This window comes from Kogia breviceps, chromosome 14, assembly GCF_026419965.1.
Source record: "Kogia breviceps isolate mKogBre1 chromosome 14, mKogBre1 haplotype 1, whole genome shotgun sequence".
Classification (NCBI taxonomy): Eukaryota; Metazoa; Chordata; class Mammalia; order Artiodactyla; family Physeteridae; genus Kogia; species Kogia breviceps.
In genome coordinates, this window is record NC_081323.1 from 82614784 (window position 1) to 82631943 (window position 17160).

General features: G+C 55.4%; 1 protein-coding gene across 1 annotated transcript in view; it reads left to right on the top strand.

The window, feature by feature from the left end:
* The window catches only part of SRRM3 (serine/arginine repetitive matrix 3), a 55674-nt gene that overhangs the window by 10168 nt on the left and 28346 nt on the right, over nt 1-17160 (top strand). Inside the window, exon 2 of the mRNA XM_059037233.2 lies at nt 11112-11376. Coding sequence (XP_058893216.1) covers nt 11144-11376 — 233 coding nt within the window. The 5' untranslated portion in view covers nt 11112-11143. The remainder of the gene's footprint in view (nt 1-11111; nt 11377-17160) is intronic.

The following is a 17160-nucleotide window of genomic DNA, read 5'->3' on the forward strand; positions in this document are numbered from 1 at the left end:
CCCTAAGGCCATCTGGCTTGGACCCTCCCCAGGACACAGAGATCACCATCTCCCTGGCAGCCCAGGCCATCAGTGACAGCTCAGCCATGAAAATGTTCTTTCTCAGTCCTCTCCCTGCAATCCCAAATCTCTACTGGAGCTCAGGCAACCCCGGGGAAGCTGCCCGCTCCCTAGCTGGGAGGCTACAGCTCCTTGAAGGCCACTGAGGGCCCTAAAAAGCAACAGAGTGGGCTGAGTGGGTGCAGGGATTCCTTTGTTCCACCAGAACGCAGGAGAGGGAAGCCTAAAACACTGCTTGCTGTTTGATATCAGTACTGGTCTATACACGCTGCCTCCTGAGTTAAACTGGTCTGTATTATTTTCAATGACCAGTACTGTGTGTTCTGCTCTATTCCACTGGCCTAGAATACTGGTGTGCATGGGTCCGTGGGTTCCCTGATGTATCCAGTCTGAATTCTTGGTTCCTCTATGGCCTGTCCTGGGCTGCGGTGGTCTGCACTGGTCTCATTTGGGCTATATTGCCTATGCTGTGGGCCCCTCTGTAGGGAGCAGACAGCTGAGGCCTCTTTGTCCCTGGGGACCTGCCATCCAGATCCTCTGCTCTGGGAACCCAAATCAGAGCCAACAGGAATAAAGACAGGGCCCTGGCTTGATGGGCAGGAGCCTAGGTGCCAGGTGAGTCCTTCCTATCCATTCAATGACAGAGCTGGACTCCAGGGCTTACAAAGTATATGACGATGTGGCCTTTGCAAAGATTAACACACATCAAGTCTGGGCATATTGAGAGCGGTAACCAGGGACCTTTCCCACTGAGGTCCCCAGAGATGGAGATGGTTTAAAAAATAAGTAGTGAGCTCCCCGTCAGTGCAAACACAAGCCGGGTTTCAATACATATTCACAGAGGGCTGCTTTGTGCCAAGCTCTGTGCTAGGCGGTAGGGACAGAAAGATGGACACACCCCAGTCGCTGCCCTTGGACAGCCCTCACTCGGCCAGGGAGCAAATAGTCACAGCAGAACAAGGGAAACACTGAGAGTGGTAACCAGAGGGTAAGGCTCTGGAAGCAGCCTAGAGGCACATCCCACAGTGGAGGTCAGGGAGAGCTTCACAGAGGAGGTGATGCTTGAGCAGCGGGCTACAGGGTGAATGGAAGGGGAAGGACATTCCAGGCAAAGGGAGCGGTCCGGGCCAGCATGTTCTTGGGTGGAGCCGAGTGCCGCGTTTCTGACATACAGGGGGCTGGACAGGTTGCCCGGGACGCAGGTGCCAGCTAAGCTGCCTGGCTTTCTCCTGTGGACAGTGGACAGGCCCTCCCTCCCTTGCCTACCCCCAGACACCCCCCCTTGGATCTGGGAGCTGGGCCAGCCTGCCCCCACCTCCGTTCCACAGCACCGTCTGAGTCCGCAGGGAGCGGGGTAGCTCCAAGCCTGCCCAGGCACGGCTGCCCCCCGCCGAACCCCGCAACCCAGGGCTGGGGGCGTCTGGGAGAAAAGGCAGGAGCAGGCCCGGGCTGTGTGCAGGCCAGGCTGCCCGTCCTGCCTGCAACCAGCCCTCCCCTCAGCCCAGCCAGACCCAGCCCGGGGGCTCTGGCCAGGGCCTTCCTCCGGCTCCATCCGGGCGGCAGGAAGCTCCAGCTGCTGAATAATTGAAAAGAAGGCTTTCAGCTTTCTCCCTCCCCACTGCAGCGTCTTGAGGGTTGGGTAACAAACAGCAGTGCCAGCGCCTCCTGAGAGAGACTCCCAGAACGCAGGGAGGAAGCTTGCTCTGCTAATCCACTCTCTGCCGCCTGCCCAGCGCCTTCCTCCCAGGCCTCGCCCGCAGCATCTTCTGACCCTCGAATACTGGTCTCTACGGGTCCGCGGGGGTTGGTATCTACTAGTCTTCACAAGTTGGCACTGATTTGGTACATTATCTACCTTACGTGTTCTGATTTATACTGATCTATACGTCTTCCCGGTTAACTCATGCCTGTAGTGGTTTAGACTAGCTGGCATTGTTTACGGGTAGTACTAACAGTTAACACTTATACATAGAACTTAACTACCTACCTGGGCACGGCTGCACTGTACATATGTTAATTCCTTCACCCCTAATGGTGGGGGTACTTATATTAACCCCATTTTACAAATGAGGAAACTGAGCACAGAGGTCAAGTCACTTTAGGGCACATAGTAATTGATTTGAACCCAGCCTGGCTCTTCTGTCACTTGCTGATCCGTACAGATCTGTCTTGGTTAATGTGGACCGGGCTGTCTCTGAGAGTCAGACCTTTCTCCAGGGCAGAGGTCACCAAAATCGAGGGCACCAGGCAGCAAGAGAGATCTTTTTGAAATGCAAAGCTAACTGTGACCTCCCCAGTTCAGCAGCCTTCCTTCACTGGCTCCCGGTTGCCTGCAGGGCATGGTCCTAGCTCCTCCAGCCCCTCCTGGCCCACTGTGCCTGCCTGTGCATGAGCCCATGCTCTTCTTTTTTCCTCTCCAAGCCTTCTTCCCACACGCCCCACACTCTGTGCAAGACATCCTTCCTCCCCTTCTACATCCGCCAGCTCCTACTTATGCTTCAAGAGTCCTCCTCCAGGAAGACCTCCCAGCTTTGATCCTCCCCAAACACACTCCAGCTCAGTTGATGTCTCTGCCACATCCCAGCACTTATCTTGCTACCTCACAGTGCTTCTCCCCCTGCATCTCCTCTGGTGAGCCTCAGACTGGCCACTCACCGAATAGCTGTGACATGAATGAGGGACCCGCCCCTAGAGCTGAGGGCCCATCTCCCAGTCCTGTACAGGGCCCTTACTCCCCAGCCGCACCCCCTTGGGCAGGGAGCACAGGGAGGGCTTCTAGTTTGTTCCAGCCATGACCTGATTACCTTTGCCACCTCCCCACGCTGGTGTTCACGGGCTGGAGGTCTGGAGAAGGGTCCCCCCCCCCCCCGGGAAAGGGAGGGGTTGACAGGAGAGCCCCCTCCCCAGAGTGCTCTGGGGACACACCCTCTGTTGTCAGGAGTACAGCCTGGCTTCAGGGCAGGGACTGGGGTGGGGAAGGGGCACACCCAGATTCCTTGGACACAGTGGAGGTGGGTTTTCTTTGCCAGCTTCATAAAATACCTTGACAAAACCATTGTTGTTACACACTTATTTTTACAGAGACCCAGACTTAGTTTCACAAGCTAAGTGCCTGGTTCCATGTGTGTTTGTCAGTTCCGTCACGTTTCTGACAGTTACAAAGAACTCTTTCCTCCAGGAGCCTCGGGAGGCACGTCCCTCCCCACCCCCTCTCCCCACACTGAGCTTTTTCTCTGGGCGGGCTCACCCTGTATCAGTAGCCCCCACCTTCGCGGGAAGGCTGCTCCCCCATCATACATCCCACTCCACCGTGACCCTCTTAATCCCAGGTCGCTGGACCTCGCCGTACCTTTGCCTCCAGCCCGTGCCGTCCCCTGCTTGGACTCCCCCTTCCTTAGACTCATCCTTCAAAGGACCAGTGTAAACACCCTTGCCTTTGTGAAGCCTTCCCTGACCATCGCAGGCAAAGGTAGACCCTCCATGGTCTCTTTTTTGCTCCTGTAGCATTGGGAGGGTGGGGGGCGAGGGGTCATCAGGATCTGTCTTCATAACAAGCTTGTCACTGAAAGAATGAACAATCCCACCACCTTATGAGCTAGGGAGTATTGTCTCCATTCTACAGATGAGAAAACTCAGGCTCAGGGAGGTTTGGTGACATTCCCTGATCACCCAGGGAGAAATGGTATAACCAGAATTCAAGCTCAAATCTTCTGATTCCAAACGCAGTGCTCCTTGTTCCTGAGCCAGCGGGAGCAGAGAAGGACCTTAGTGGCAAGAAGGTGGCTACACTGTGTATGACCACAGGTCAAGAGTTTACTTGACGTTGTAGGAACCTGTACCTCTGAGGGTGCAGAGGCCCCGAGTCCTGACATCATCACCGGGTAGGAGGGTCTCTGGCAGGCAGGGGTGGGGAAAGGAGCCCCCAGGGGACTGAGTGCTGCCCCCTGGGGGAGAGAGGCTCCTGAGCCCCAGGAGCAAAGGGGGCCCCTGGTTTGGTGCCATGGGGGCTGGAGGCTGAGACACTGAAAGTGAGTTGGGAGGGGTTTGCTGAGGCCAGCGGGGATGGGGGAAGGTGGCCCAGGTCGCCCTTGCCCTGGGCTCCGGCCTCTGCCCTCTTCTCCCTCCACAATCAACAACCTTGCTTACCCTTGGGTCTCAGTCCCCAGCTATGTGATGACATCCCCCAATCAGACCCAGAGCTCAGCCTTCTGGACATGTTCACACGGATGTCCAAGGACCCCTCACCCCCACCGTGTCCAAAAGACGACAGTCACCACTGACAAATAATCATCGCCATTTATGAGACATTCATTGTGTGCCAGGCCCTGTGCTAGCATTTCACATGCATTAGTCCTTTACCAAGACCCTACGAGGAGGGTGCTATTATTAGTTCCAATTCACAGGCAAGGAACCTGAGACACATAGTTTAAGCCACATGATCAAGGTCACTCAGCTCATGAGTTCCCGAAGAGCACGGCCCTGTCTCCCCGCCTCAAACCGAGTTCCCCGTGGCACGACCCAGTCTCCTTCTCAGACACATATGTGGTCCACGGTTCCCTCTCCCCAGACCTGGTCCAGTCACTAGCACCCTTAGCATCCTATCCCTCTGAGCCCCAAGGTGAGTGACGATCTCATTAGCTGAGAGGCCTCTGTGCCTGTCAGCAGGCTGGACCCTGCAGTACAGATGGGCTATTTCTCCTTCAATTAATCTCTACCAGCAGGACTGGACTTGCAGGTACCGGCAGCCAGACTGTGTTCCATCCTGTCCTCAGCCAGGCCTGCTCAGGGGACCCAGGCTTGGGACTGAGGGAAGGAGGCAAGCGCGGGGACTCAGGAGTGAGGCTTGGAAGTCAGGGCTATGGCCCTTTAACCACTTCCCGGCTGTCGGAAGGGGAGATGCGCCCCCCCCCCGCCGCGCCCCCCACCGCCAGTCAGACAGCATTAAATTCATGACTTAATCTGAGCATGGGTTTGACTGGCCCAGCATCTGGGCCTGCCCTTGGGACCTGACCCAGTGCTGGGGACAGCCTCAGGCTGAGCTCTGGGGGGAACTGGTGTGGCCCTGGCCACTGGCTATAGCAGCAGGAAGGAGGTGGACTGAAGGCTTGGCGGTGTACGTACATAGTCAGTATTACCTAGATTTCCAGAGCAGGAGAAGACCTGTGGGGTCTTTGAGTCCAGTCCCTCATTGTCCAGTGGGGAAACCAGGGTCCGGAGACGGGGAAGAGACTCGCTCAGGGTCTCACAGCCAATCAGGGGTCAAGAAAAGACTTCCCATGTTGCCACCCTGCCTCCAAAGAGACACAGCATCAATGTCCCCAAGGACCTTAACAAGTCAGGGTCAGTATTATGGCTTTAGACCTCATAGCTGCCTGCTTGACCCCCAAAAGCCCCTCACCCTTAACACAGCCCAGTTTGCCCTCCATTTTCCCCATCACAGTAAACGGCTGCACCATCCCCCTGGCCACCCAAGCCAGAGACCCAGTGTTATCCAAGGTGCCTCCCTCCACCCCACACCTAGGCCGCCTACAGTCCTGCCCAGTCTGTCCATTTATTTCTTTTTCTTTTTTTTGCGGTACACCGACCTCTCACCGCTGTGGCCTCTCCCGTCATGGAGCACAGGCTCCGGACGCGCAGGCTCAGCGGCCATGGCTCACGGGCCCAGCCACCCCGCCGCTGCACGTGGGATGGAACCCGCATGAACCCTCGTCCCCCGCATCGGCAGGCAGACTCCCAACCACTGCGCCACCAGGGAAGCCCTGTCCATTTATTTCTTGAATTCTGGCCAGGGCCCAGCTGCTCTGGTGTCCCTGTCTCCAGCCCCTCTCACCCCTTCTGGGAAGCCTGCCCTGACCAAGCAGGTGGAGATACAGACACTCCTCAAATTCTCTTTTATCACACTACACCGCGATAACTACTGGTTTCCCAAACCAGCCTGTGAGCTGCCAGAGGGTCAGGATGGGGTCTTGCTTGTCTCCAAATCTCCAGCATTTGTTGCTGGGGGAGGGGGCGTGTAGATGCTGGGCAAGTGTTTGTTGTGTTTGTTGAGTGAATATAATAGTTTATCTCCTATTTGAGTAGTTCCTGTAATGGGGAACTCACTCATCCTGGGAGGAACTGCTTAGTTTTTTAAAAGTTTTGTTAGGGAAAAAATCCTACCTTGGATTTAGCTGAAGTCCACTCAAGACGACTTCACCGCAGGAGTCCTGGCTTTGTCTTCTTGTCTTCAGGAAGCACCCAGATTAGCTAGGGGCTTGCTCCCTTCAGTGTGGTTCAAGGTCCAGCACAGGTGAAACTTGTTAGAAATGCAAATTTTCAGAGCCCACCCCAGATCTACCGAATCAGAAATTTCAGGGGTAGGCCATAGCCATCTATGGTTTAACAAGCCGTCCAGGTGACTCTGCTGCCTAATAAGATTTGAGAACTGCTGCTGTAGAACCGGCTCCCAATTGCTGGTCTACAGATGCTCTATATCAGAATCACCTGGGGAACACTGACAATTTCACCCCCAGAGATTTTGATTCAGTAGGTCTAGGTAGGAATCACATACAAACTACAAGACACCCAGTTTAGTTTGAATTTCAGATGAACAATGAATAATTTTCTTTTAGTATAAGGATGTCCCAAATATGAAATTCATGAAATTCAAATTAATTTAACTGTGCACCCTGTACTTTTATTTGCCAAATCTGGCGACCCAACCCACTTCTCTTTTAGTCAATAAATTTATTTATTTATTTATTTATTTATTTTTGGCTGCTTTGGGTCTTGCTGCGCGCGGGCTTTCTCTAGTTGCGGCGAGTGGGGGTTACTCTTTCGTTATGGTGCGCAGGCTTCTCATTGCGATGGCTTCTCTTGTTGCGGAGTACGGGCTGTAGGCATTGCAGGCTTCAGTAGTTGTGGCACACGGGCTCAGTAGTTGTGGCTCACGGGATTAGTTGCTCTGAGGCATGTGGGATCTTCCCGGACCAGGGCTTGAACTTGTGTCCCCTGCATTGGCAGGTGGATTCTTAACCACTGCGCCGCCGGGGAAGCCCCACCCAACCTACTTGCAACAAGCTTCCCAACAGATTCTACCAGGTTTGGCCTAAATCCTCTACAATCCTTCAAGTATCTGCAGATTGGGATTCTGACCGCGTGTATATTCTTATCATCACCTCCCCATTCTAGACATATTTTTGTTGATGTAGCCTAAGATAGCATGTACTTTTGGCAGCCACATCATGATACTGACTCCAATTGAGCCTGTGACCACTGAAAACCCCTAAATCCTTCCTAAATATGCTGCTTCTAAAGTATGTCCACCTCATTCCAATTTTAGAAAGTTAATTTGGGATCCAGCTTCAGGATGTGGCATTTCTCACTATCCTGTTCCACCTTCTTAGACTCCTTCCATCTTTTCAGCCTGTTGAGTCCTTTCAGATTCTGACTCCGAATTTATGAGCCTTCTCAAATGGTGTCCGCAGTGAATCTGATCATCAGGTTATCAGAGTTCCATCCAGTCAATGGTGAACGTATCGGATCAGATGTGGGTGAGGACAGAGCCCTGTGGTCTTCCACTAGATACCCCCATCTAATGTGACATTGACGCATTAATCAGCTCCCTTTGAACATAGGTTAATCTATCTACCAAATAAAAGAGTACAGAATGTTAGTTTCCACCAGCACAATGGCTCTTTCTTCTTATGAAACCTCACAAGGATTCCGTAATAGATAATATCAGACACCCCGCAGAGAGACTCGGTGCCTGCAGTAACTAACTCCCTGGTCTGCTGGTCCAGCAACCCTGACTTGGAAAGAAGTGGACTCAGTGGGCAATCACTTGTTCTTAGGGTCCTGGGCTCTCCTCTAGGGGTTCAGGGGTCATCCTTTCAATAACGTGCCTCTGATTCCTGCCTGGCCCCCTCCATCACCAGGTGAAACTGCTAGAGTCCACCGTCTGTCCTAGTGAAAATCCAGACAGCATCTGCCCTCTGTCTTCACATTCCTCTCCTTTCCTTCAGTCACTCCTGAAAGATTGCCTACAGCCGCCTAGCCATCTTACCCAGGCATTCTCCCAGTGCCAGGGATAGGATTTCTCAAGGTCTGGAGATCTGAGTGCATTCAAAACTGCTCCCACCAGCTTCCCCTCCCCTACCCTCAAGGAGCTCAGGCCAAGTTCCAGGCTGGGGAGCCTCTCGCACATCAGAGGGAAAGCATGCAGAGCAGCATTACTCAGAACCTGGCTCCACGGGCTCTCGCTGGGACCCAAGCACTTTGTCCCCACACGCTCAGTGCACCTCCTGAGTTGCCAGGTGCTGGGTAGTCTCTGGGGAGCCAGAATGAAGGGATGGATGGTCCCCTTCACTCAAAGGGCTAGAACAGTGGTCAGATGCAAACAATAAATTGAGCCTCAGTATCTGAAGAGGTGAGGACAAAAGCTGTGGGGGCACAAGGAGAGAATGACTCATCCTTCCTCAAAAGCAGGGAAGGCTTCCCAGAGGAGGTGACATTTGGGCTGGGCCCAGAAGGATGTGCGGGAGTTCCCCAGGTGGAGAGAAGAGGAAATGGAATTCCAGCACAGGGGAACCGCGTGGGCAAAGGCACAAAGGAGTGAGAGCACATGTTTGGGGACAGATGACCCAGGCTGAGGGGCTGGATGTTGGCTACAGGATGAGGTGTGGCACGGGATGAAGTTGCAAGATAGCGTAAGGCAAAATGCAAAGGGGTCTCGCAGGCTGTGTCAAGGACTGCCCAGCATTCCTCTGTCCCACCTCCCTTTTTGCCTCCTCCTTGTTCTACCCCGGGGTGCTGGGCTCCACATGTTGCAGGCACTTTGCTGGCCCTAGGAGTTGAGGGATAACTGTCCTCAGCCCTCCGGGGGAGCCAGACCTGTGTGCCCACAGTGACACAGTGAGTGGCTAGAGCTCCAGGAGGGTCGCACCAGCCAGAGCGGGGAGGGGGGACTTCCAGAAAGTGGGGAGGCCTGTGAGCAGTGATTTTGAGGTCATGCAGGAGTCAGGTGCAGAGCATCCCAGGGAAAGGGAGCAGCAGGGGGAAAAGGCCTGGATGCAAGAGGGTCGGAGAATCTGCGTGGGAGCAGCAGGGGGACGGCTAGTCCAGGAGACAGGCCATGTCGCGACTTGAAGCCAGAGTGACAAGAAGCCACTAGAGGCTGTTAATCAGGGCACGATTGGCTGATTTGCTCCTGGACCAATCTCCCAGGTTGCTGAGGAAGATGAACAGAAAGAGGTCGGGGAGGTGGGGACAGACAGGATGCTGGGGCCAGAGTGGACCAGAGGGAGAGGCTTGAGCTGAGGCGGTAACGAGAGAGGAGGCGATGGATAGATGTGAGCAATGTTGAGTAGAGGGAATGAGGGAGCAGACTTGACGTTGGTGAGCTGTGGTGGCCCAGGACGGGGGGGTTCTCCAAGCTCCACGCGTGTCCCGGGCTGGAGGCCGTAGCTATGCACTGGAGCCAAGGCAGGTAGCAAGCAGGGATCCCAGAGCTTTGTGTGGGGCTTGGTGAGTGGGTGATGCCTGTGGGGTACCCAGCAGAAGGCCTGGTGGAGCTGGGGTGCAGGGCTGGGCTAGGGACAGACGGGAAGCAGGGTTAGAAGGACAGCTTTGTTCTGTAAATCCCCAAGAGCCCTCCTCTTCTGATGAATCTGGGTGATGCTCAGAGAGGAGCAGTGACATGGTCAGGGTCACAAAACAAGGAGCAGGGAAGCCTGACCTAGAACTCAGACATTTGGGGGGATGGAAATATGAAAGGAGCTTGTGCTCCCATTACCATTGTCACCTCCTGTCACTCTCCCCTTCAGAGCCTTTTTCCTCTCACAGTCCCCCTCTCTTCCCTGCCTTTCAGACTCCACGGCTCTGAACACCCCTCACCCGCCATCACTTTGAAGCCAGTGAGGGGAGTATGTGTTTGGGCGGGGGGCTTGTACCGAAGGAGGGCCCCATCTGGGATGTCCAGACATGCCCAGTTCCTTCTCTTCTCACCTCCCTCCACCCCTTCCCTCCCTCCCATCCCACTCCCTGGGAAGGAGGCCTCCCTGTTGCTTAGCAACTAGCAGAGCCTTGGAGAAAGGAAATGGAAATAGCTCAGGAGGTGCCTCCCCTCTGCTAAGATAAGTCCTTGGGGTGTGTGTGTGTGTGTGTGTGTGTGTGTGTGTGTGTGTGCACGCGCGCTCACACATGCGCAGGGTGCGTGCAGGCACATGCTCTACTTTGGGTCTAGCATGAAGCCACAGCTTCTCACCTCCCAAGCCATGCTGACTCCTACCCCATCCCAAGCCGGCAGGAGGATGTGGCTGCCTGGACAGTTAATGTCAGGGCCACTTTTGGTCACATCCTCAGAAGCAGTGTTCCCAGAACAAAGGAGGGGACAGTCCTGTGGGCTTCAATCAGGCCCCTGCCTGGAATGGACTTTGGAAAAGTTAGCCAAATCCAAGTGGGAACTGAAAACTGCATCTGAGGTGGGAATGGAGTTGAGCCTGGAGAAGGTTCCATCTTCCCGTCTGGGCAGGGCTGTCCCAGAGCAGCCTGGGAGGGGGGAGCACATGTGGTCTGTGACTCCAGGGGCCAGAGCCAGGAGAATGGGCACTGGGGAGTGAGAGGGGGGTGTTAAACTGAGCCTGAAGGAAAAACAAGAATAAAACCAACAAATTCTCCCAGAGACCGACTTGGTTGCCTGGGGAGCTGGCAGCAGGCGTGCAGCAGGCACGGGCCAGGCAGGCAGGGGCCAGGCATTGGTACAAGGGAGAGAGGGTTGTCCTGAGTGGTACTAGGTCCCTGGAGATGAGAAGGTTCCTTAGAGGCCATCTAGTCCGGCCTGAACTCACCCACCTTACAGATGGGAAAAGCCCAGTGTCCGTCCGATTCCCCCTCATGCCCTGGGGTGTGACCAAAGGTGCAATCCTGTCACCAGCCCGGCTCTGCAGCAAGAGGGGAAGCGGATTAGAGCCGTGAGTGGTCCTTTAAATCTCCAGGATTAACCCGCGCCGAGAGGAGCTTAGCAGGTGGCCGAGAAGTGACCATCCCGCCGGGTGTCTGTGTCTACCCCGCAGGGCCGAGGCCAGCAGCTCCGGGAGCAGCCACCATGTCCTCCACAGTGAACAACGGGGCGGCCAGCATGCCGTCCCCACCCGACGCGGCGAACGGCTTTCCGCAGCCGGGCGCTTCGTCGGCGGCCTGGCCGCGGGCAGAGGAGGAGCTGCGCGCCGCGGAGCCCGGCCTAGTGAAGCGCGCGCACCGCGAGATCCTGGACCACGAGCGCAAGCGACGCGTGGAGCTCAAGTGCATGGAGCTGCAGGAGATGATGGAGGAGCAGGGGTGAGTCGGGAGGGGGCGGGGCCGGGGCGGGGCACTGGGGGCGTGGAGGGAACCAAGAGCGGTGCCGGGGGCGGAGCCAGCGTTGGGACCCGGGAGCCTGTAAGGTCAGAATTTGAACCATTGCAAGCCCTGCCGAACTTTCATTCATTTATTAGTTTATTCTACCAATAAGCCATCTTGAACTCCTGCTCTGTATCAAGCTCTTACCTGGGCTCAGATTCGCAGAAGCCAAGGAGACACAGTCCATGCCTTCCAGAAATATCCAGCCCAGTGCAGGAGATAGGCCTGTAAACATCAATGATAAATCAAGGCCTCAGTTTCCCCTTCTATAAAATGGGTGGATCGAGCTGCCTGGTCTCTGCCAAGCAGATGCTGCAGCCAGGCAAGAAAGCACAGTGGGCCCCTACTATGTGTGAGGGCTACCTGTGGTTTCAGCAAAGAAATCCCACCCAACAGCCACACCCGGAAGCTTAGGTTTCACCCTATCTAGTTCAGAACCAGTCACAGGGGCACACAAGTGTGCCAAGCACTGTGCTGGGCAACGCTGGACCCCAGAGCCGAATCGGAGTCACTTCCTCAAAGACTGCCCTTCCAACCCCTGTTCCCCCACCTCAGAAGGGAAACAAACATGTTAACAACCAACTCCACCATAAGACAGATTAGAATCATGGTTATAGGACAGGACAGGAGAGGGTCAAGTGCTTCAGGAGCTCAGAGGGGAGATTATGAGAGAAGACATTCGAATGGGCCTTGAAGGACGTTTAGGAGTTCGTCAGGCTGAGAAGGAGGGGTTGTGCATTAATCAGTAAGGATTTAGGGACCTCCCCCCGAAAATCCAGTGGAGACAGGACAGCCCTCACATGCGGAGCTGGAGGCAAAGAAACAGAGAACAAAGCCATTCCCATCTGTGCAGCTCCAAGGAAAGCTGGTATTCCCAAGCCTCCCTTTTGCATCTGCCCTGAGTACTTTGAAACTGCTGGGCCGGCTGTTGAGGGAGTCAAAGTGGGGAGCAGGGCCTGCCCATCAGGCTTGCACTGTCAGTGAGCTGAGAAATCAGAAATGCCCAGTGCATTAGGGCCTGGAGCCACATGGGGACAGACAGCCTGTGTACAGCAGTCCTTCCAAACCACACCTTTGTCTGTTCATCCAGGCCTCCTGGGTTCCCTAAGAGGCAGCCAAGACAAGGCTCACTGTCCCTTTGGAGCCCGGAAGACACCGAGGCTCAGACAGAGATAGTCACCACCACCCAAGGCCCTCAGGAAGGCAGGGCCAAGGCTGCCAGGCAGGGCCGCTTGTAGGAAAAGAAGGGGGCACGGGGACTTGGTGTTCACCTCCAGGTGGGGACCAGGTGGGGGTGGGGAGGGTCCCTGCAGAGAGGGATGGATGGATGGAAGGCTGCTGAAGACAGACAGAAAGGAGGCTTCCAGCTGGCAGGGAAAACAGGTTTGATGAGCTGTGGATGTGGCCAAAGAAATGAGATCCCCAGGGGCAGGGTGGAGTAGCGGCTGGGAAATGGAGTATCCTTCCGCAGAGAAAGTCCCAGGCCTTAATTAAACCTGCAAATCCTGCTGAATTGGGAGACTCGAGCAGTGGAGGGAGTGGGGGCGTGGCTGGGAAACAATTACTGGGACAGTAGAGAACCAGCCTTCTGTGCTTCATTCTAGGAAAACACCCCTTTCCCCTCCCAGAGCCCCGCCCCTTCCCCGTCACAGGGCCCCGCCCCTCCCTCTCACAAAGCCACGCCCCCTTCCTAAGCCCCTTCCTCTTCACTGAACCTTCCCCTTCGGAAAGCCCTCCCTCTCACAGAGCCCCAACCTTTCAGGGGCCTTCCCTCCCCAGCCGCCCCACCCCGCCGGTTGAATCTCCCCCTGCACTGGGAGGCATATTATCCGACGAGGGCAGCCTCAGGTGGAGGGGGACGGCATTTGGCCGTGTCCTTGGTGTCCGTCCCCTGGCATCAAGGACTTACGCCTCTCTAGGAAGCACCCATCAGGCCTCCAGCTGTTCCGTCAGGGGCCCTTCCCCCACCCAAGCTCTCACTCCAAGTGGTCCTTAGACTGGAGTCTCCCACAAAGCTAGCTCTCAAGTTACCATCCACCTCCCCTCCCCATCTCTTAGCGGCTGCGCGGTCGGTAGAGGGCACAGCCACTCTGGAGCCCAGCAATCCGGGCTTCCAGCCCTGGCCTGTGACCTTGGGCAAGTCACAGCTACTGGCCTGTTAAATAGGGAGTTGTTGGGTTCCCCTGGTGGCGCAGTGGTTGAGAGTCCGCCTGCCGATGCAGGGGACACGGGTTCGTGCCCCGGTCCGCGAAGATCCCACGTGCCGCGGAGCGGCTGGGCCCGTGAGCCATGGCCGCTGAGCCTGCGCGTCTGGAGCCTGCGCTCCACAACGGGAGAGGCCACAACAGTGAGAAGCCTGCGTACCGAAAAAAATTAAAAAAAAAAAAAAAAAAGAAAGAAAGAAAATAGAGAGTTGTTCTGGGAATTCCTTGGCTGTCCAATGGTTAGGACTCCACACTTTCACTGCTGAGGGCCCAGGTTTCCATCCCTGTTCGGGGAACTAAGATCCTGCAAGCCGGGGTGGGGGGGGGGGAGCGGGATGGGGGTGTGGGGATAAATAAATAAATAAAAATAAGAATTAAAAGTTTAAAAAAAAATTTTTAAGGTGGGGTGGGAGTTGTTCCGAGTGTCCTGTGGACTAAGGGACATGCAGGGCTCCCGCACGTGGAGCCAACCCCCAGAAAGTGCTCCACAAATACTAGAGACCTTTGCTGTGTTATAAAATCCAGCCATTAATATCCATTCCTAGAAACGCTGGGTCATTCGCATTTATTTACCAGCTTCTCAGGCATTTGACAAACATTCCCACTAGTCACAGGAACACACATTCTTTGGCCCTGTTAAAAAGAAATCCCTTCCTTAATATTGATGGATGGCGGCTAATTCACTGGTGATTGACCCTGCCTTCGGAGTCATCTTCCTGGGCAGCCTCCACGTGCAGCCGGCAACCACCTTGGGGGTGGGGACAGCGCCCCCAGCCTTTGTGATGTGAAGCTCCAGCTCCGGCCCCAGACATCTCCCCACATCCTACCCATGCCCCTTCCCAATGAGGACACTCAAGGTGGACAGAGCACGGCTCTGCCCCTAGCTGGGTTTGGAGCTTTGAATCCTCCCTTCTCTCTGTTCTGTTTCCTCATCTGTAAAATGGGAATAGTAAGGCCACCCACCCCCCTCAGAGCTGTGGTGAAGATCAAATTAATGACCGAGGAAATAATTACCTAGGAAATGCAGGATCTGGGCAAAGACAGGCAGAATGAAACATTTTCAACTCCGGGACCCTCTTTTAAAATGCACTGTTGGGACTTCCCTGGTGGCGCAGTGGTTAAGCGTCCACCTGCCGATGCAGGGAACACGGGTTCGAGCCCTGATCCAGGAAGATCCCACATGCCGTGGAGCAACTAAGCCCATGCGCCACAACTACTGAGACTGTGCTCTATAGCCCGCGAGCCACAACTACTGAGCCTATGCACCACAACTACTGAAGCCCACGCGCCTAGAGCCCGTGCTCTGCAACAAGAGAAGCCACCGCAGTGAGAAGCCCGTGCACTGCAACGAAGAGTAGCCCCAGCTCGTCGCAACTGCAGAAAGCCCGCGTGCAGCAGTGAAGACCCGACGCAGCCAAATTAAAAAAAAAAAAAAAAGGAAATGCATTGTCCCCCCCACCCCAGCCCAAGAGGGCAACCCAGGAAGTCCCCAAGCAAAAATGAATTTGGCACATCCTTCCCGAAGAGTGAAGCGGCAGTGAGGGAGCCAGATAGACTTGGGAAGCAGCGGAGCCAGTAGGCTGCGGCGCTGAGACAGGCAACCTTGCCCTGCCTACCCGCTTCCCCTGTCCAAGCCCTTGACTTCTAGCCAGCCAGGCCTCCTGCGTGGCCTTAATTTGGCAGGTGCTGCCACATCTGCAGGGAGTGGATGATTTGGATACCAGCCTCCCTCTCCTCAGCCTTTGCCTCCTGGGAGAGCAGAGGGGAGAGGCCCAGGTGATTCCTGACCCAGGACCACGCTGACCTGGGAGGGGTCTAGGGTAGGAAAAGGCAGGGAGCCTGGGACGACTAGACCCTTTGTCCCCACGGCTCTGGGACAAATAATCCTCAATCAACTCCATTTCTGGAGCACCTACTACGTGCCAGGCACTGCACAGAGTGCTTTATATGCATCATCTCCCTTAATCCTGTGACGACCTTGAAAGGCAGGTTACTATCCCGTTTCACAGATGTAGAGGCTCAGGCTAAGAGAAGTATGCGGACTTGTCCAAGGTCACAGAGCTAGAGAGTGGGGGCTCTGGGATTCGAAAACAGGATGGCCTGGCTCTTCTGCCTCTCCTCGTAATGCCTCAGCTGAGAGGTGTGAGGGGAGAGGAGACACCAGGGTCACACTTGAGACCACTTCGCCCAGTCACCAGATGTCCTCCCTGGGTCCCAGCTTCTCCCAGCAAGAAACCCCGGCACATAACCAACAGTGGCGCCCCAACAGCAGGTGCTGGCGTTAGTCACCTCGCCTTACACCTGCCGGCTCTGGGATGAGCCCTAAGTCCCTGCACACGTCCTGCTCCAGGTCTTCATGAAATCCTGGACTTCGCTCCCACCTCCCAGCCTTCACATGTGCTGTAGATCCCCAGGCATGCGGCTTGGACCCTGGCCTGAAGCCCCTCCCACACAGCTGGGGCTCTGGCCCCCGCCTTGCCCTTCCCGACCCTGCCAGGTCCCAGGCCCCCTGCCGATGGCCCAGCCAGCTGGTGTCTCCCTCCCAGGGGTCTCTGAGTTGGGGGCTCGGCGGTGCTGAAGGGCCGGTACTGTTTTTCTCTGTGCTGGTGACAATGACAAGCTGAGGTCTCCTGAGGAGAAGGTGAGATGGAAGCAGTTCCTCTGAGCCTCCACTGCTCAGAAAAGGACCAAGGATGTGACTCAGGGGATGTTTACAGCAGGAGGGATTCCCTCCTTCAGAGCCCGGTGACCGAGGGCTCTGTCCTGCCCAGCAAGCGAGGCCCAGGGACCTCCGGCTGAATGCTAAACAGGGACCAAGGTGGCCACTTACAAGCCAAGGGCCAGGGCTGCTGAAGCTGGGTCGGTGGTGTCAGTACAGCAGGACCTGAGACACACACACTCCTGCGGAAACGGTGGGGGGTTGGAAGAGACGGGCTCCTCCCCCTGCCAGGCTGGACTCCATCCTCCCTATGGGGAGGGTTAAATTAGGAGATTGGGATTAACATGTACGCACTACGATATATAAAACAGATAACCAAGAAGGACCTGCTGTATAGCACAGGGAACTCTACTCAATATTTTGTAATAACAAAATAAGGGAAAAGAAGCTGAAAAAGAAAAATATATATGTGTATATAGAGCTGAATCACTTTGCTGTACACCTGAAACTAACGCAACATTGTAAATCAACAATACATCAATAAAAAAAAAAAGAAAAGAAAAAAATGGTGAAAAAAACTCCTCCCTGTAGTGGGCCACAGAGGTGCCCAAACCTATAGAGGGTGACACCCCAGCCGGGGGTCAGGGGACACATGGTGAAGAAGTAGGTAGTGCTCCCCTCCTAACCGCCCCCCTCCCGACATATTCAACCGGTTCCCGAGTCCCAGCCGTCCCCACCCGATGGCATTTCGTCCGCTTCTCCCCCTCCATCCTCACGCCCACTCTCTAGCTCTGACCTCAGCACCTCCCCCCTGAACCCCTGCCGTAGGCCAGGGCCAGCCTCCCTCTCCTCCAGCCACAC